The sequence below is a fragment of the Tasmannia lanceolata genome, unplaced genomic scaffold, assembly GCF_043159265.1.
Source record: "Tasmannia lanceolata isolate RefF3 unplaced genomic scaffold, GAP_Taslan_0.1 ptg000037l, whole genome shotgun sequence".
Classification (NCBI taxonomy): domain Eukaryota; kingdom Viridiplantae; phylum Streptophyta; class Magnoliopsida; order Canellales; family Winteraceae; genus Tasmannia; species Tasmannia lanceolata.
Genome location: NW_027518714.1, coordinates 54604117 through 54624767, shown reverse-complemented (window position 1 = coordinate 54624767; position 20651 = coordinate 54604117). Strand labels below are relative to the sequence as shown.

The following is a 20651-nucleotide window of genomic DNA, read 5'->3' as shown; positions in this document are numbered from 1 at the left end:
GAGATGGGCGGCGGTGGATTTTGGTGGGATTGGAGGCACCAAGTAATGCCGAAGATGGTGTCTCAGCCTCCTCCTTTCTCCCCTCTCTTGCTTCTCCTTGCAAACCTTAGAAGTCCCATATTTTAATTGCATTTTCGGTTTTTATATAATCCTAAGTTGGAAAATTGATCTGAGCCGTCCATTTACCATCAATGACTATGGCATTTTTGCTCTAGAATTCTCTAGAAACTATGACATCTTGTTTCAATCACCATCATCCATTTGTCTTTTTCATCCTACAGCCCACATTTGTTGCTTCATAAAGAAGCAATGTCAAACTCCAAAAATGCCCTTAAAATGAGAGATTACTTCATTTCCTACCCAAAACACTTTTTGTTTTTATTTTTTTCTAAAAAGAAAATTTACTTTTCTTTTAGAAACAAAAGATAGTGTGTCATTACTCAAAATAAAAATTAATGATATTATTAATAATAAATAAATAAAATTTACTTCTCGGATTCGGATGTTAAACGGATCGGATATACCATTTACCAGATTCGCATCCGCTAAGAGCCGGATATCTCATAAACGGATTCGGATAATATCTGCTTGAAACGAATTCGGATAATATTCGCTTTAAACGTATTCGGATGTGGACACTAATCGAATTTTTGACTATCCATTTAGACCCCTAGATGAGTCTAAGCGTCCCATCTATAGAGAGAGAAAGGAAGCGTACATATTAATCCCAGGATGAAAAGGATATGTGGGCCCACATAAAATTATAACTTTAATATAAGTTGTTCTTAATGAAGGTCGTCTTTTGGATGTGCGTCCGCTGACTTCAAGTCTCCAACCACTCTAAAATTTCCACATTGGAAAATACAAAGGGATGTGGGCCCAAAGTAAATTAAAAGTTCTTAATGTAGGGCCCACTGTAGTGATACATTTACCCCCTTTTTTAAACTTTGGACAGCCCCTCTCTAGTGTATTTACGAGTACTCTTCTACACTAGTTGGGGCTGTCCAAAGTTAAAAAAATGGGTCAAATATATCAATTCCAAAGTTAAGAAAGTCACTTTCCCATTGCTCGTTCTCTGCCAAATATTACTTTGTTTTATGAAGTCAGTCAATGCAACAAGGGAATTGGCTAGAAAATTTCCCGGAAAGCCATTTGGTGGCTCACCTCAGATACATGGAAAATAAAGAAGCCATACAAACCCAATCCCGAACCATGTAAAATCTATATAACAGAGCAAAACCAAAGCAAGAAAGCATAACAAAAAAAATCCCCTAAGAAGCTTAACCTTTAAATCCATATGGAGATCTGGGTCTTCATCTTTCTCCCCCTCTCCTTCTTTTTAGCTCTCAAACTACTCTTCCCCAACTTTCTCAACATAATCAATTTAACCCAAAAGAGAGACAAAAAGAAAAATAAGAAGAAGAAGGAGCTTCCACCAGGCCCTTATCCTCTACCCATTATAGGAAACCTCCTACTTCTCACAAAGCCATTGCTCGACTCCGGGCCCCTCGACTTAGAACCTCTTCTCCTGCAGCTCCGAGCAAAATACGGGCCCATCTTCACCTTCTACGCGGGCCCACGCCTCAACATCTTCATAACCAACCATTCCATGGCCCATGAAGCTCTCATCCAAAAGGGTATCATATTCGCTGATCGTCCTCCATTCACAGAGGTCGGAGACCTCATCCGCAGTAGGCGGCCTAACATCATTTTCGCGCGTTATGGGCCCCAATGGCGCGTTCTCCGCCGGAATCTTACAGCCGAAGTCCTCCACCCTTTGCGGATACCGTCTTTCGCCCATGGTCGCGAGTGGGCCCTCAAATTACTGATCAAAGACCTCATATCTGAGTCCAATTCACACGGTGGCATGGTTCGCGTTATCGAACCCTTTCGGTTTGCTATGTTCTCTTTGCTCTCACTTATGTGTTTCGGCCAAAAACTCGATGAAAGAATTGTTAGAGATATAGAATCAATTGAAAGAAGATTGCTTTTGACTATATATAAATTAAACATCTTTACATTCTTTCCAAGGATTGGGAAGATTGTGTTTTATAAGTTTTGGAACGAGTTTTCAGCGATGTGTCGTGAACAGGAGGAAATTTTTATTCCTCTGATAAGAGCTCGAGCCAAAGCTAGTGATAAAAATGGCTATGTGGATTCACTTTATAATCTTATCCTCCCAGAAAAGGAAGGTGGAAGAAAGCTTAAGGAGGTGGAGATGGTGAGCCTTTGTGCTGAATTTCTAGATGGGGGTACGGATACAACATCAACCACGTTCCAGTGGGTCATGGCGAACCTGGTAATGTAAAACAACCAATTACTCCAAAAGCTTAAGCTGCTAGAGTTGGTGTTATTTAACCCTTGCAAAATAGAGGTGAAAGGGTGCTCCCATTTGTCCACATCATTAGACCTGGCAAACGAGACCCGTGCCCGCGGGTCGACCCGACCCACCTGCAAAATTGCGGGCACGGGTCTGAGTTTTAGTGACCCGTCAAAACTGACCCGCATGTGACCCAACCCGCAAAAACACAGGTCGGGTCAGGTCAACCCGCGGGCACCCGCGGGTCATTTGGCTTTTTTAAGGGTGGTGATCTTGTCATGCTAATCTAGTTAGATGGCTTTTTTTTTTCTAATGCAAAGGATGGTGATTTTGTCATGCTAATCTATTTTTTAAGGGTTTGATGCCTGAATAGGTTATGGCTGGCACCATAGAATATAAATAGGTTGTGGGTGGCACCATAGGTTGATCCCAACCCTCCGATCTGAATGTTAGAGGGTTGATCACTTGATCCTGACCCTTATGATCAACCTATTGAAATGATTTTTGGGGCACAACCTATTTAGGCTGTGGGCCCTCTAATGGACGGTTTGGATCATCCCACGGTGCCGGCCATACCGCCCTCATCAAAATCCAGTGATAACATTTCTCAAAATAAACGACTGTTTGAATTTGTGGGTGACTCGCGGGTTGACCTGGCCCACCCGCCGGCCGCGCGGGTCACCTAAATTCTAACCTGCAAAAATGCGGGTCATTTCCTAACCCGACCCGTGTGACCCGCACCCGCATCACCCGGGGATTGACCCGGTCCGGCCCACCCGTTTGCCGGGTCTACACATCATAATAACTCAACTGGGATTTTTCCCTTTTAGTGCATTTATTATGATGTGGATTAATGGGAGCATCCTTTCAGCTCTGTTTTACAAGGGCACCCTTGAGTCTAGCATTCCTCTTTAATTATCATTTGTACTTCAACACTCTCCTTGGCTGTGGCACCTCTTTTTGGGTTGGCCATACATGTGGCACATGTGGCCTTTCTTTTGGAATGGTTCAATTTTTAATATCAAGGAGTTATTGGGTTGACGCGATAGCTTTGATACCATGTGAAAACAACCAATTACTATGAAAGCTTAAGCTATATCTTAGACTTGGTGTTATTTAATCATTTAAACTTCAACAGGTAAAAAACCAGGACATACAAGCAAAGCTATGGGAAGAGATAAAGGGGATTGTTGGGGAAGAAGATAGGATAATCAGAGAAGAGGATTTACAGAGTATGCCGTATTTGAAGGCGGTGATAATGGAGGGGCTCCGGCGACACCCGCCGTCGCACTTCGTAATTCCACACGGAGTTTCCGAAGATACGACGATAAATGGGTATGTAATACCAAAAGAATCAACATTAAATTTCACTGTGGGTGACATGGGGTTGGATGGGGAGGTGTGGAAGGATCCTTTGGAGTTCAAACCAGAGAGGTTTTTGGGGGAGGAAGGAGAGGTGGTGGATATTACGGGGAAAAGGGAGATAAAGATGATGCCTTTTGGGGTAGGAAGGAGAATATGCCCAGCTATGGATCTTGCCATCCTTCATCTCGAATTCTTTGTGGGTAATCTTGTGAGAGAGTTTGAGTGGAGAGCTAAGGATGGAGAAGAGGTTGATATGTCAGAGAAGTCTGAGTTCACAGTTGTGATGAAGAATCCTTTGGAAGCAGCGATAATTCCAAGAATAAGAAGGGTGAAATAATTATATACATGAGGGAGATGATGGTGTAGACACCCATAAGATTAGATATGATACCAGCATGTTTGTCTTGTACTAAAAAAACGATAGGGAAATCAAATAGGAAAAACCAATAAGGAAAGAAAGAGAATTTTCTTCTTTGGTTTTCTCTTGGAGTGAGAATTTGAGAGAGTATTTTCTTTTGTTTACGTACGGTCTGGTAGATAGAACAAGTGAAGTTGTTACGGGTTGTAATTGGCTTCATGTCAATTCATTGTAATCCTTTTATGGAAGATCATGATCCCACTCTTGGACGTAAGTACTCTGGCCAAACGACGCAAAATCTCCATGTGTGCATCTTGTGATTTGTTTGTTTTTACTTCTTTGCCCCTGATTGGATCTGTTTTTCCCCATCAGATTCTGTTTGGTTGCTCACACACAACATTCATTGGAGTTTCAAATGCCAATGAACTTCCAATGAATGCCCATTCATATCTTTGGTTGTCAAATTTGCATTGAAGCTCCATTTGACTCCCAGATATGTTTGGGACATCGCCAATGCCTTTTTCCCAATGTAGCGTTAATATGGCACTAATGTTCCCTCCCCTTATCTTCCAACCAAATTTTACCAAAATGGAGAAATTTGGGTAGAAGAATAGAAAAGGTCTTAGTCTCTCTCTCTTTCCTAACTATCTCACAACCCCTATATTGGTAATGATACCTCTATTTTTCTACTACTCTTGTAGAGGATTGCTGCGCAACCAAACACTACTTACCACTCTTCAATTATTCTCCGAGTGGAAATTCTAGTGTGAAACTACCAATTACTCCAAAAGCTTAAGTTGTTGGAGATGGTGTTATTTAATCATTTATACTTCAACACTCCCCCTCACGTGTGGAAGTATAAATGATTAAATAACACCCCTTTTTAGGGTTGACCTACGCATGGCACATGTGGCCCTCTTTTTTTGGGTTAGCCATTACATGAGGAATTTTAATATGAAGGAGGTTTGAACCGGGGAGCTGTTGGAGAAGGTGTTATTAAATTATTTATACTTCAACACACCCCCTCACATGTGGCCCCTCTTTTTAGGGTTGGCCTACACGTGGCACATGTGGCCCCTCTTTTGGGTTTGGCCATTGCATGTGGATTTTTACTATCAAGGAGGTTTGAACCCAGAACCTTTGGCTCTGATACCATCTGAAACAACCAATTGCTCCAAAAGCTTAAGCTGTTGGAGATGGTGTTTTTAATCATTTATACTTCAACATTTTGACATCTTCCATGTTTGTCTACTCCCTTTTGACTTCTTATTCCACTACTCTCTAAGCCGCCTTTGAGCAACCAAACAGGGCACTTTGTTAGCATGTTTAAATGGTAGCACATTCTAAATTTTTGCCCTTCTAGGTGTTTGTTAGCCTTTGCCAGTATCAAGCACTAGATTTCAGTTCTGATAAGTTCGCACGTGGGCTGTTCGTAACATGTTTTCAAACTCTGTTCCAGCATATACGTTAGCTTTGGTAGCGCCACTTTCTGGATTTTATGTTTCGTTTACATGTGAACTTGGAGTTACAGTGTGTAACAATCCTTAAGGCCAAGTTCGTTTTGGATTATAATTTATTCGATCAGTCCAAAACTGATTGTCGGACTCAAAATTAAAGGCCATTTTGATTCGAATATTGGTCTCAACATCCAAACAAACTGGGCTTAAGTGATCCTTATTTCTTTTTAGATTGTGGATTCTAGGGTGTTTGGTCCTATTTTGAGTCCAATAATCAGTTTTGGTCTCAAAATCGAAAACAGGGTCTAAGTGTAGACACCCCATTTTGACCAAGCCCCAAAAACAAAACAAAAAAAACAACAAAAAAAAATTGAAAAATCCCTGAGCAGTTGGACCCGGATAAATCCTCGAGAAAAGAAAAGAAAAATAAAATAATAGCCTATAAATTAGCAGCTTAAGGCTCTGGGGTTAAATCTGGGATAGCTCGAGACCGTCAGTGGGCCCCCATGAAGTTTCGACGAGATTCAACAGAATTTACCTGGGTAAGGGGGTTCATTTCGAAAAATAGTGCAGAAGGGGGTCGAATTAGTCAAGTCAGGAGGTGCCATGGGCAGAGAAAAGCCAGTGAAAAAAAATCCAAAAAGAGGGCTGTTCTGGGAAAGAAAGGGTTTTGAAAATTCGATTGCTTCTTGGTCAAGAAAACCTCACCCCACCTATAAAATGCCATTCAATTAGGGTTCTGGAAGAGGAGGCCTCATTTTTTGAAAGAAAAATCAACAAGCAGAGAGAGGGAGAAGGAGGAGCCGCCGACCACCACCTTCTTCCACCTCCGGCCACTCTTCCATTCCAGCCACCACCACCTCCTATGCAGATTTTCGCCCCGACCACCTATCTCGATCTTCTCCGGTAAGCTTGCCGGAATCCGGCAAGCTCAACCCCACCCCTACCACCGAGCCTCTCCACAGCCACCTCCTCTGCCATTTCCCCAAACCCATTTTTTTTTAAAAAAAAACCCAAACTCTTCCTTCTCCGGCCGTGCCTCCCCATTTTCTCCTCCACCACCGTCGGCCCCCACCCCCCATTTTCTCCTCCACCACCATCGGCCACGATCCCCATCTCCGACCCACCTCCATTGTCTTCAACCCCATTGAACCCTCTGTCAAAACCCCCATTAAAAAAAAAAAAACCATTTCTCCTCCACCATTGCAGCCGCCCTCGCCGGCCTAAACCCATCTCCGAAGAACCACCTCCACCATCCGACTCTCCCTCCCTGCAACTCCAAACAGACCCTAAAAATCTAAAATTTTCTTAGAGAGAGAAAGAAGAGAGAGAGAGAGGGAGATATATATATATATATATATATATATATATATATATATATATATATATATACAGAGAGAGAGAGATTGGGGGTTGTCTTCTTCGGCCTCGTTCTTGCCAGCCATTTGCTCCGGCCACCGACCCTACCACAATTTTCTTTTACCCATCAAACCCACTTGGGTTTTCTTCCATTTGCAGCCACGATCCCACTCTCCGTTGATCTACGCCTCAAATTCGATCCGTCATCATCTCTGGCAATTTCGCCCCGATCCGCCGTCTCTGCCCAATTTAGAAGAAGAAGAAGAAGAAGAAAGGAGGAGCAAAAGCTTGAACCTACAAGGCTCCAATTTCAAGTAATTCTCCCAATCTCTTCCTTCATTTCATTCTTGGTACTTTCTATTTCTCTTTCTGTTTCTTTCATTTCTGATGGTCTTAATTCCACGTTATTTTGTTTTGGTCTTGAAAAACAACAAATGATTGGTGTGTGCTTTATGTATGTCCATAATCTGTTTGATTAAAAGCCTCTAAGTGTCGAACATTTATTTGAGTTTTCTTGGGCCATCTTAGATGTGCCGATTGTGATTTGAGGCTCTATTCTTTGAATTCATAATATTTTGCCTTTAAATTGTTAGGATGAGAAAACCATCTACACTAACATGTACCTGTCTCTTTTGGGATGTGTGTTCTCATGCCTACCCTAATTTGCTAACTTTTGCCATCATATGCATGTCCTTCGGTTCTATGTCTAGTAGTATTGGAAGTTATTATCTGTGTTCAGGGTCTTCTTCGGTTCTTCAGGATTTCCATCGCCTTTTCAAAAACTCCTTCTCGGGCTAGGGCGATGACCGAACGTATCTTGAGCCACCTCTTTCCCTTCCTGCCTTAGAGTTTTCGCAGGTTAAGGGATTTCTTCCTTTTTAGAGTCTGTCATAGAGAGTTTAAGAGTCTGTCCTCCCATCTTTCAGAGTCAGTCTTCAGCATAGGAGTCAGTCCTTCAGCTTTTCAGGAGTCTGTCCTATCATCATAGGGGTTAGGATTCTGTCCATCCCCTCATAAAGTCATGCGATTTTCATCCGCTCCTGCAAGGTATAGGATGCTGTCCAACCCTTGCAGAGTCGTGATTCTGTTCATTTCCCCCCCGCAAAGCATAGGATGCTGTCCAACCTTTGTGGGGACATCAGGAGTCTATCCTACCCTTGTGATGGTAAGATTCTATCCTCTTAAGTCAAAAACATCAAAAAACATCTGAAAAATAAAAAATCTCAAAAATCTCGAGTCATTAGAGTGTAGTTAGGAAAATCTCGTCCGAACTACGGATGGCTTGATCCCTAGCTGAGGGGTACGTAGGCAGCTCAGGCGTGCTGCTGGCATCCTGAGTCCAGTCACCCTTTTTTTCATCACCCTTTCACCCTTTCTTTTTACACTATTTTCACACACCATTTTTGCACCCTTTCACCATTTTTTTAAATCACCATTTTACAAATATTTCTCACCTTTTCGTCCACCCAAGTTCAGTCAAACCTTTTTAATAAATATTTTCAAGCACTTCAAAACAAAAGCAAAAATGGGCAAGGATGGTGATTGCCAGGTCATTCGGAGCCCTCTTTTCATTCCATTTTCGGTTTTCATCTTGATTTTTCGGTTTTCATTGGTGTTCTGACGTTTTATCGGGTTTTGGGACGGGCGATGACGTAGCGTGGCTCCTTTACAGGGATTGTCCTCGCTGAGCCCAACGATAGGTCATGACGATCGCGAGACTTGTTCGATCTTCAGCAGATTAGGACCGCTGGGCTTGATTCCTTTTGAATCGCCCTCTGAGCCTATCGTGTGTTCCATCTTCTTTCCCCTGGCATTTTTTTGGTTCTCGTACGCCGTTGGTTTTCCGATTTCTTTCTTTTCTTACACCTTTTAGCTTGCTGTGTCTTATTTTAGATTTCTCATGCATTCTAGGTTGTTTGTTCTTCTAGCGTGCGGTCGATTGCCATTTTCTTAGTCTTATCTCTTGCATAGGCTCGCATGCTAGTATGTTTACTTTACTGCTTTGATTGCTTAGCTTTAGCGTTTATCCATTCGTCTTAGCTTGATTATCTGTCTAGACTTAGATATTTGCTTTCCTTATCTCATTATATCTGTCATTATCTGCTTAGCTGTAGCTATGCATGCGATTGTTTATTGCTTTCTTAGATGTGATGAGTTAGGATTAGATGCGATGAGTTAGGATTTGGATGTTCACTTTCTTTGCCCATCTCCGGGTCATGCATGATTAGCTAGACGTTATCTCGGGGATATTCGTTCCCATTTCACATGATTTTCTCCCAAAACTCTTCAAAGTTAATAATAAATGGCATAAGAGATAAGGTGCTTGCACTTGGGCGAATTGGGGGCGTCTAACCCCTTCCCCATTCGTCATCAGGCACAGACCCTTTATATATATATATATATATATATATATATATATATATATATATCTCTGGTTATCTGTTGCGACAGAGCATAGCATGAGATCCAGGGTCCTACTTCCTTGGATGGCGACTCTTTCTTTGTTTAAGGTGCGTCTCGAATTCGGGCTAGTCCCCGAATCGAGAGGTATCTCACTTTACATCGCCGCTCATGCTGTGAGGGGCACTCTTTCGAGAGTTCCTTGGCGGGGCCCTCCTTCACGTTGATGATCCAGAGACTTGCGTGGGGGCACGTCCCCCCGCCTCTCTCGGATCGGGTTCCACACTAAGTGATCCTAATTTCTTTTAAGATTGTGGATTCTTGCTTGATTTGTTTGGATGAGCATTTGTCATTTTTTATAAAGAAAATATTTTAATAAATAATAGACACATTACAAGTGCACTTCTGATTGCCCCATATACAAATAAGCCCTCTAGAAGCTCCTAACTTAGCTAGACAATCACCCAAATCGTTGGCACTTCTAGAAATGAGAGAAAAAGATCAAATACCAAACATGTACATATCTTTTATTTCATCCATAAGATTAGCAAGTCTCAACGGACTGCCAATAATTCCTTTGGCCGACAAGATAGTGCTAGAGGAATCACTTTCCACTTCCAATATTCTACCTTTAATGAAAATGGTCAATCCTTGGTGAAGAACACAGACCTTTACTTGGTTACGTAGAATCTGTGACACCAATTGAGCCCGCAAATGAATTGATGTCGCCTGAAACTCATCCAATGCTAGCCTTGCCTAGGTTGTCAAAGGAGCAACCGTCGACATTAAGCTTGATGACGTTTCTAAGTGGGGTAAATATCCATTTTGCAACCACTTTATTCACTTAATTAATTGAGTACTCCCACCCACTCCATGCACTTCACACGCATATACACCGTTCCGGCAGGTTGGGTTTTCCAAAACCCTACCCTACCCAAGAAATTATCTTGGGTCGGGTCGGGTCAGGTCTAATTTTTTTATATTATTATTTATTTATTTATTTTTATTTTTTTTTGGGAAAAACCCCGGATTCATAAACCCAACCCTACCTGAGATATTTTCTCAAGTCGGTCGGGCCGGGATTTTATTTTTTAGCATAGCAAAGATTGTAGAACCACAAATTTTCACTACAAAAAAAACTCTAAATCTTTGTCATCAAGTGTATAAATTTATGAGGAAACTATTTTTTCACTTCACAAACATAATCACCTCAATGAAAACAATTATATAAATATATTGGAAAATAATTTGTCTAGTTATTCAAGAGATATTTAAGAAAGTCATTGTATACCTATATGAGTTGGGTCAGATTTCGGGCTTTTTTCTTAAAACCCGACCCTACCCAATATTGGGTTGGGTTTTTCAACCAAATACCCGACCCAACCCAAGACCCATGATTTCTAAACCCGACCCATGATTTTGAGAACTGACTGGGACTCCAAAACTGATTATTGGACTCAAATTCACATTTAATGAGTCCAATAATCAGTTTTGGACTTAATCAGTTCTCAAAATCCAAAACAAAGGCCTTAGTTGAACTACCAAACAACAATAGAGATAAATAACGTTAGCTAACTTTCTAACTTTACCTTGGAAACAAGACACAATCCCAAGGACAACTTTTACAAACTCAAAACTCAAAATGCTCAAGATGACATGCTTGTAATTTTCCTTGTAGGTAAATTACCATGGTAAAAATTAAAGCATTGGTGGGCCCATTTGTAAAATCATGTAGTGGATGTGTCGTGTCACAAAAGTCCCCCATGCAGTATGCGCTGGACAATCTTTTCCTTCGTCAACCCAACCTTTGATTGTTTTGCAAGTTTCTAATGTCCCCTCTTATTTTTGTGATCGAAGTAGTCTGAAACAGACCGTTAAAAAATAAAATTGGTAGTGGTCCATATTCAAAAGGAAAGCCTCCACATACGTTGATTTGGAACCCCTAAAAATAGAAAATAAGAAACAAAATCAAGTCAGTCATACAATTGTAACATCAACGCCTACTCTTTGTTTTCAATCATGGACAGTTAGAAAAATATGTTGCCTTTGATTCACATCTAATTATTTGGAATTTCGTGCTTGTTGTTAGGAAAGTTGCCTTGTTTCCTACGTTCCTATTTTTAGTGGGAAACTAAAAGGGAAAGACTTTCGAAAAAGCCTAGATGTAAGTCTCCCTCTTCAACTACTCTAGGGCATCTTGGGAGTCAAAGGCCGTGCGGCTAGAGAGGGTTTTTTCCTGGGAGTGAAAAATGAGAGAGAGAGAGAGAGAGAGAGAGAGAGAGAGAGTCTTGTTCTTGGGTCGGGTTACTCTTGTGTATGGTCTTGGTTGAGAGGACAAGGAAAGGATAACAATTGTGGGATTGCGGTGTAAATCCTAGCGTAAACCTTGTATTTTGCTGTCTCATAGTGGAAGATTGTGTTCTCGCCCGTGAACATAGGCATCTTTGCCGAGCCACAGAAAATCTCAGGGGTTTGTGTTTATTTTCAACTTTCCTGTTACAGTCCTGAGTGTGGGCTTGCCTAGGTATGGGACTAGGTGGAACCCAATCTGGTATGGGACAGATTTACAGAGCCTAGCCTAATGGGTTCCAAAAGCTTTGGAGCATTTGGTGTACTGGTTCCGTTTCTTTGTGCATGATCGGAGCGAATAGTGCCTTAAAGATTTTCTTGTCAGTTGGTTTGAATCCCATTGGATAGACGATTCTAATCAGTCAAAGGTGGGATCCATTGTGAAATAGTAGGTGCACCTCATTGTAATAAAATGAAGCTTCACCCGACATAAGCATTCATTTTTTTTATAAAGGTAACAATTGATTAAAACAATAAGAACGGATTACAAGTGGACTTCATAGGGTAAAGAATACGTCATAGAAAATTCCGATAGAAGCTCCTAATTTTGCAAGACTATCACTTAAATTATTGGCACTTCTAGGAATGAGAGAAAAAGAGCAACCACTATACGAATACTATTTTTAATCACATCCATGAGATTGGTGAGTCTCCACGGATCATCACTAATCCTTTAATGTGGCCAGCAATACCGTATTCGAGGAATTACTTTCCGCTTCCAATCTACCTTCTATCTGTCCGGTAAAAATGGTCAATCCTTGGTGAAGAGCACGAACCTCAGTTTTAGCAGAGTGTGATACCGATACCGACAGCTTTAGTTACGGGCGGAAGCACATATAGCTTGAGAGGGGCTAGGGCCCGGCCCCCCTATGACTAGCAAAATTCCTTTATATTGTGCATGGCTATACATGCATGCCAAGCTAGTTGAGTGGCCATGGCCCCCACAAGGACCAATGCAGACAAGTGGAAATTAATCCGGCCCCCCCAACTCTAAATTCCTGGCTCCGCCCTTGGCTTTAGTAAGCATTCATCTCGAATCATAAGCTATTGACTCGTATTTCTTGGTAAAAATGTCTTGGGGAAGATCCTTGGAGGAGATGTAGAAGAAAATAATTCTTCAATGCGCGCTACATTCATGGTTTTAAATTAAGAACGAAATCCGAAATTTTGGGTTTCGGTCAAGATAGAAATCGAAATCAGTAATACCCAAACGGTCATTTAGTTTGGCTGAAATTTTGAAATTTCAGTCGAAATTTCGTTTACCCCAAAATTTCATCCAAAATTTAAGGAATTTCTCTCAAAAATCTCGATTTTTAATAATTATTTATTATTATCCCAAAATTTTAGCTGAAATAAATAATATTTAAATTATCCCGAAATATCAGCCGAAATTATATAACTACTTATTACTCAAAGAATATTCTTTTGAAATAAATAATATAGATTTGTATATTGATTCATATTACTTGCTATAAGATACTCACTAGAATCAAATGATAGTGAGTGTTTTTATTGTTTCAAATAATTTTGTGATTTCTATCTTAAATACTCACTATAATCAAATGATATGCAAATGAAATGTGATGCCATAGATATACATACCCATTCGTGTTTTGTAAGGAATTGTTAAGTCTAATCATAGTTTAGTTTTCTCATTTCTTTTATGAATATATCAAATATCTACATGATGCTATGTGATGGTCTTTTATAATTGAGATTTATGTGCATTCGATTAATTGCCACATGAATGATGAAATATGTTCAAAGTATATGAATGATGACATAATCATAATATGGAAAATTTATTTATTAAAGATATGTTACTATACATATCATGTACAAAGTGTGTTATATAGAAAATGTTTCTCAATATATGTAAAAGAGAAATACAATGTCACATATTTAGATGATGGGATTTGCTAAGGTCCATCGCAAAAGGCTTTTCGCAGCCAGTCTGTCGCACTTCAGACCAGCCACCTCGTGAATGGAGACAACAACTTTGGAGACAACAACTTTTGGGTTGTCTCCATTCACGAGGTGGTTGGTCTGACGTGCGACAGACCAGCCGCGAAAGCCTTTTTCGATGGACGCTAGCAATTCCCTTAGATGATTATATGATACGGAAAATGATAAAATTTTCATTAAAAAGATTGAGAGTTGGATTCAAGTAAATCCAAGATTATAGATGGCATGTTAATCTTGGGTGTTGAAGATTGATTATATTGAAAATACTGAGGAAGTATTTTGCCATTAAACTTTGATTTGAAAAGACATGGATGCTACAAGTGTGAAATTGGGTATTAAAATTATAAGCAAATATAATGAACTAATTTTAACCCAACCACATTACATAGAGAAAAGTCTTAAAAAGTCTTGATTGCACACTTGTCCTCACACTTTTTTATTCAAATATGAAATTATATCCTAGTAATGGTAGAACAATTTCTTGATTGGATTTTGATTGTCATTGATAGTTTAAAGTATGCCATGATAAGTAGTAGACCTTGCATAGCATTTTCATCAAATAAACTTAATTGGTTTACTAGTAATCATGGTCATTTATATTAGCATACGATAAATAAACTTTTGAAATATTTGAAAAGAATTATGAACTATAGATAATTCCATGGTAGGGGACCCATCTCCTTGGCCTCTAAGAAGTAAGGATGCATGACAAATTCTAAGTGCAAGAATTAGTTGCATTGGCTTGTTGTGGTAAAGAGGTAGAGCGGCTAAGGAATTCATTGTTAGAAATTCTAGTTTAGCCTATGCCAATGCTTCCTATATCTTTGTATTGTGGTAGAGAGTTTTCTCTATATGGGCCTATAATTGAATTTTTAATGGTCTAGACATATAGGACTTAGGGAAGGTTATATAGGGTAGTTATGCACAAAGAGTAAAGCAACGGTTGATTTTGTTTTATGAAGCCAAAATTTGGTAGAACCTTTGACGAAAGGTCTCTCGACAGAATTGGTGTTTAAACACCATTAGCGATGAGGCTTAAGCCAATATCAAATAATCACCTATGATGCATCCTCAACTCAATGCTTAAAGAGACATCAAGTATGGAGTTCAATGTGTCCAAGTACATCATATGAGTGGTTGCAAGCATTATAGTATAATATGATTTGCCCAAGGGAAAGTCATCTGTAATGTGTAAAGAGAAAGGCTGAGCATATGGGCTCTTAATAGGCTTATAACATGTTGTTGGATTGCTTTAGTTACAAGGGCACTTTTGATAAGTCCACCTATATGAGTGTGGGAGTGGTGCCACTTCCTATAAGACCTGGTTAGTCTCTAGAGCACTCATAAAACCAAGATATAAACATAAGGCCAATACACATGTCAGCTTCTAGAAATTACCTGAGGAGTAGAAGACTTATGTGTGAAATGTATCCGGCTGGCCGAATAGAATTGCCAGTTCAAAGATGTCTACTATGCAATTATGGTCAACTTTGATATGTTCTCTCTAAGTAAAGGTTCAAATAGAGAGATACCTTCTTTTAAGCATAAGCATACTAAGTCTGACAAAATGAATAGTTTCTTTGATTTTGAAAATTGTGGGAAATTGTTAGCGTCTAGTGATTTTCAAATAAAAGTGTTTTTTGAAAAAAATATTTAATTTTTGAATAATGGGTTTTTTGAAATAGGGGTAGAAAAGGCTTGTGGGAGACTAAACTTTCAGTCCCACATTGGAAAGTGAAAAAGTTAGAGGAGGTTTAATATATTCCCTCCCACTTCTTGCTCTTTCTTTTGTAACACATGTGGGTATTGGCAAATGGTGGTCCCGCAAGACGGTGCAACGCACCATTTGCGCTCGCGTGTGGCATGGGCAGTGGGTTGTAAGGCACTAGTGGCGCTATTTGGCGCACTTTGCACTTGATTTGATTGGAGCCGATTCATCGGCATCGGTGTGATCGAATGGTGATAAAGAGCGGATGATATCTGGATCATAGGATCGCGCTCGGAGGTACAATAGATATGCTCTATTGATGTTTGTTGATGCTATGCACAAACAGAAACAAACCCAAAACACTCGAATTTTGCAAGTCTTTGAGACACCAATTTCTATTTTCTCGAAAAACAGTTAACCAGAAAGAAATAAAAAAAAGAAATAAAAGAGAATTTGGAAATCTCTAAAGAGGGAGTAGAGGCTTTGGAAAGCACTAGAATTTGATTCCAACAATGGATTCTCATATTACTACACAAATGATGAGCTTCCGCTCTATTTATTGACCTTCTGATGTCTTTTCATGTAGAGATACACCCTTTCATGTAGAGATACACCCTTTCATGACACCTTATCTACATGGGCTGCTTATTTGATCATTAGATCGTGCCAAATCGCAATTCTACAGTCCATATCGGCTTTAGAGTGATTGTCGGGTTTAGTAATACCTCTGTCCTCCCCAATAACCATTTGATAGCAGCTGATCGCCAATTTGCATCTCGAATTGCACCCGATCGACCTTTGATTATTGGTACGCAAATGATCATGATTCGATGATCCATATTGCACTCGAACGAACGTTGACTCTTACCGCATGATCCTACATACCCGTTCGACCACTAGCCGTTGGAGTACCTCCGATCACGATCCTACGGTCTAGATCGTTTTCGCTCGTATTCTCCATTCAATCACAGCAATCCGACCCAACGGCTGAGATCAAATCAAGTGCAAAGTGTGCAAAAAAGAGCCACTAGCTCCTTACAGCCCACTACCCATGCCATGCGCATGTGCGAGCGTGAACAGTGCATTGTATCATCCCGCGAGTCCACCATTTGCCAATACCCACATGTGTTACAAAAGAAAGAGAAAGAAGTGTGTGTGTGTTGTGGGGGTGTGGCGCGGGGTGGGGTGGCGTGGGGGAATATATTAACCCTTCTCTAACTTTTTCATTTTCCAATGTGGGAGTAAAATAATAGTCTCCCACAAGCCTTTACAACTCCTTTAAAAAAAACCCATTTTTCAAAAATAAAATAATTTTATTTGAAAAAGCACTTTTATTTTGAAAATCATCAACAGTACTTGTGATTGTTAGGTAAACTATTCAAATCAACAAATCCGTAGGAACCCACTATATGTGACTTTTGTTTTCATATGATTAATTGCATTAGCAGGAAGGAATTGGTATGCAACTCAATTTTAAATAATATCTAGAGTGCACTGAAGATTCGTTTCTTGACTCAATTGTGTCAGAATATTTCTATTATTTTGTCCACCACCATATTTTCACATCCTCAGTTGAGTTGATACGGCAAGATTAGTCATGGGGAATAAAACGTAGCTTGACTGAATTTCACTGCAATTTCTCTCTTTTCAAAATTTCAAACTTTGGTATTTGGAAGTTGTTTAGAAAAAAATGTAACTTTGACGCCCAGTTCTTCCTACTTTAAGTGATCCACACGGCAAACACATTCCTGGTATAAACATCATCTCTAATAGGGTTGCAACTCGGGTGGGGCGGGTCGGGCTTTCTAGAACCCTACCCTACTCGAGAAACTACCTTGGGTCAGGTTTGTTTTAGGAAAAAAGAACCCTCGGTTTGTAAACCCGGCCCAACCCAAGATAGTTTCTCGGGTCGGGCCGGGTTGGGTCGGGTTTTTTCATATTGTCGCACTGATTCATGCAAGCAAATGAGAAGTTTGTTTTAATAATTTAGTATCAAATGGTAATTTCTGAGGTGGGGTAATCAAATGGTAATTCTTTTATTTAATTATCAATAACCAGAGAGTTCTGATTTTGTTTCAAAGTTCCGGTTGGTTCACACTGCTTTGTTTGAAGTAGAAATGCATGAAACCTTTTGCAAAACTCAAAAGGGGCCTTCACTGAAACCTTCTGTAAAACCCTTTTACTCGTTGTTTGAAGAAGAAATGCTTCAACAGCTCTTCTTCTTCTTCTCTTCTATCACTTCTTCTCCTTCAAGCAATGCCAAGAAAGAGCAGTTGAAGTTATCCTTTTCACGTAACAAGAACGTAAAATGCTGCAAATAGAGTGGAAACCTCTTCTCTTCTTCTCCTTCTCCTTTTGTTGCTACTAGGAGTGTAAACGGATCGAATTCAAATTGGATATGGCTATATCCGAATTCGATTACAGTATACACTATCCGAATTCGATTACAGTATACACTATCCGAATTCGAATTCGGATTCGAATTTGACGGATATTTAATATCTATTACGGAATTCGTATCCGTTGGATATTTTTCGAATTCGGATATTAACCGTATCCGTTAATCCGATAAATTCAAACATTTTATTGCAGTACTTTATCTTTCTTCTCATTCTTACTCCTCGAATAAATTTTCCAAACCCTAAAACCATACCTCTACCTTATCTTCATAAAATTAACTCTCAAACCCTAAAATATATGAGATTCTCTTCTTCCTTTTAAAACAAAGGCAGAGAGAGAGAGAGGCGGTGGGGATGGATGATGGTAGTGGTAGTGGTCTTTGGGTTTTTTCTTTTTTTATGTATATGATGGAATGGGTTTGGGCTATTTTGAACAGTGGAAGTGGGAGTGCAGATTGTGGAAGATGAAGAGAAATGGGGATGGAGATCATGATTGGGTTAGAGATGGAGGTGACTGGCGGTGATGGAAGTGGCTGTGAGAAGTTGGAGATGGGCGGCGGTGGATTTTAGTGGGATTGGAGGCACCAAGGAATGCCGAAGATGGTGTCTCAGCCTCCTCCTTTCTCCTCTCTCTTGCTTCTCCTTGCAAACCTTAGCAGTCCCATCTTTTAATTGCATTTTGGGTTTTTATATAATCCTAAGTTGGAAAATTGATCTGAGCCGTCCATTTACCATCAATGACTATGGCCTTTTTGCTCTAGAATTCTCTAGAAACTATGACATCTTCTTTCAATCACCATCATCCATTTGTCTTTTTCATCCTACAGCCCACATTTGTTGCTTCATAAAGAAGCCATGTCAAACTCCAAGAATGCCCTTAAAATGAGAGATTACTTCATTTCCTACCCAAAACACTTTTTGTTTTTGTTTTTTTCTAAAAAGAAAATTTACTTTTCTTTTAAAAACAAAAGATAGTGTGTCATTACTAAAAATAAATATTAATGATATTATTAATAATAAATATAAAAAAATTTCTTCTCGGATTCAGATGTTAAACGGATCGGATATACCATTTACCAGATTCGCATCCGCTAAGAGCCGGATATCTCATAAATGGATTCGGATAATATCCGCTTGAAACAGATTCAGATAATATTCGCTTTAAACGGATTCGGATGCCGACGGTAATCAAATTTTCAAATATCCATTTACACCCCTAGATGAGCTTAAGCGTCCCATCTATAGAGAGAGAAAGGAAGCGTACATAGAAATCCTAGGATGAAAAGGATATGTGGGCCCACATAAAATTATAACTTTAATATAAGTTGTTCTTAATGAAGGGCGTCTTTTGGATGTGTGTCCGCTGACTCCAAGTCTCCAACCACTCTAAAATTTCCACATTGGAAAATACAAAGGGATGTGGGCCCAAAGTAAATTAAAAGTTCTTAATGTAGGGCCCACTGTAGTGATACATTTACCCCTTTTTTTAAACTTTGGACAGCCCCTCTCTAGTGTATTTACGAGTACTCTTCTACACTAGTTGGTAGGGGTGCAAACGGATCGAATTCAAATCGGATATGGCTATATCCGAATTCGATTACTGTATACACTATCCGAATTCGGATTCGGATTCGAATTTGACGGATATTTAATATCTATTACTGAATTCGTATCCGTAGGATATTGTTCGGATTCGGATATTATCCGTATCTGTTTATCCTGTAAATTCGAACATTTTATTGCAACATTTTATCTTTCTTCTCCTTCTTACTCCTCAAATGAATTTTCCAAATCCTAAAACCAGACCTCTACCTTCTCTTCACAAAACTAACTCTCAAACCCTAAAATATATGAGATCATCTTCTTCCTTTTAAAACAAAGGCAGAAAGAGAGGCAGTCGGGATGGATGATGGTGTTCGTAGTGGTCTTTGGGTTTTTTCTTTCTTTTTTGTGTGTATATGATGGAATGGGTTGGGCTATTTTGAACAGGGAAAGTGGGGGTGCTGATTGTGAAAGATGAAGAGAAATGGGGATGGAGATGGGGATTGGGTTAGAGATGAAGATGACTGGCGGTGTTGGAGGTGGCTGTGAGAAGGTGGAGACGGGCGGCAGTGGATTTTTGTGGGGTTGGAGGCACCAAATAATGCCGAAGATGGTGTCTCAGCCTCCTCATTTCTCCTCTCTCTTGTTTCTCCTTGCAAACCTTAGAAGTCCCATCTTTTAATTACATTTTGGGTTTTTATATAACCCTAAGTTGGAAATTTGATATGAGCCGTCCATTTACAATCAACAACCTAGATGGCCTTTTTGCTTTAGAATTCTCTAGAAACTATGACATCTTCTTTCTATCATCATCATCCATTTGTTTCTTTCATCCTACAGGCCACATTTGTTGCTTCATAAAGAAGCCATGTCAAACTCCAAGAATGCCCTTAAAATGAGAGATTACTTCATTTCCTACCCAAAACACTTTTTTTTTGTTTTTTTCTAAAAAGAAAATTCACTTTTCTTTTAGAAACAAAAGATAGTGTGTCATTAGTAAAAATAAATATTAATGATATTATTAATAATAAATAAAAAGGATTTACTTCTCGGATTCGGATGTTAACCAGATCGGATATACCATTTACCATATTCGCATCCCCTAAGAGCCGGATATCTCATAAACGGATTCGGATAATATCCGCTTGAAATGGATCCGGATAATATTCGCTTTAAACGGATTCGGATGCGGACGGTAATCGAATTTTCGAATATCCATTTACACCCCTACTAGTTGGAGCTGTCCAAAGTAAAAAAAAAATGGATCAAATATATCAATTCCAAAATTAAGAAAGTCACTTTCCCATTGCTCGTTCTCTGCCAAATATTACTTTGTTTTATGAAGTCAGTCAATGCAACAAGGGGATTGGCTAGAAAAATTCCCGGAAAGCCATTTGGTGGCTCACCTCAGATACATGGAAAATAAAGA

The 20651-nt window shown here is 39.6% G+C and overlaps 1 protein-coding gene across 1 annotated transcript; it reads left to right on the top strand.

The window, feature by feature from the left end:
* Positions 1 to 1175: 1175 nt before the first annotated feature.
* On the top strand, positions 1176 to 4317 carry LOC143862553 (cytochrome P450 89A2-like). Its single transcript, XM_077373626.1, has 2 exons — positions 1176 to 2299; positions 3459 to 4317. The coding sequence occupies exons 1-2, from the start codon at positions 1298 to 1300 to the stop codon at positions 4020 to 4022; spliced, it is 1566 nt and encodes a 521-aa protein (XP_077229741.1). The 5' UTR covers positions 1176 to 1297; the 3' UTR covers positions 4023 to 4317.
* Positions 4318 to 20651: the final 16334 nt, after the last annotated feature.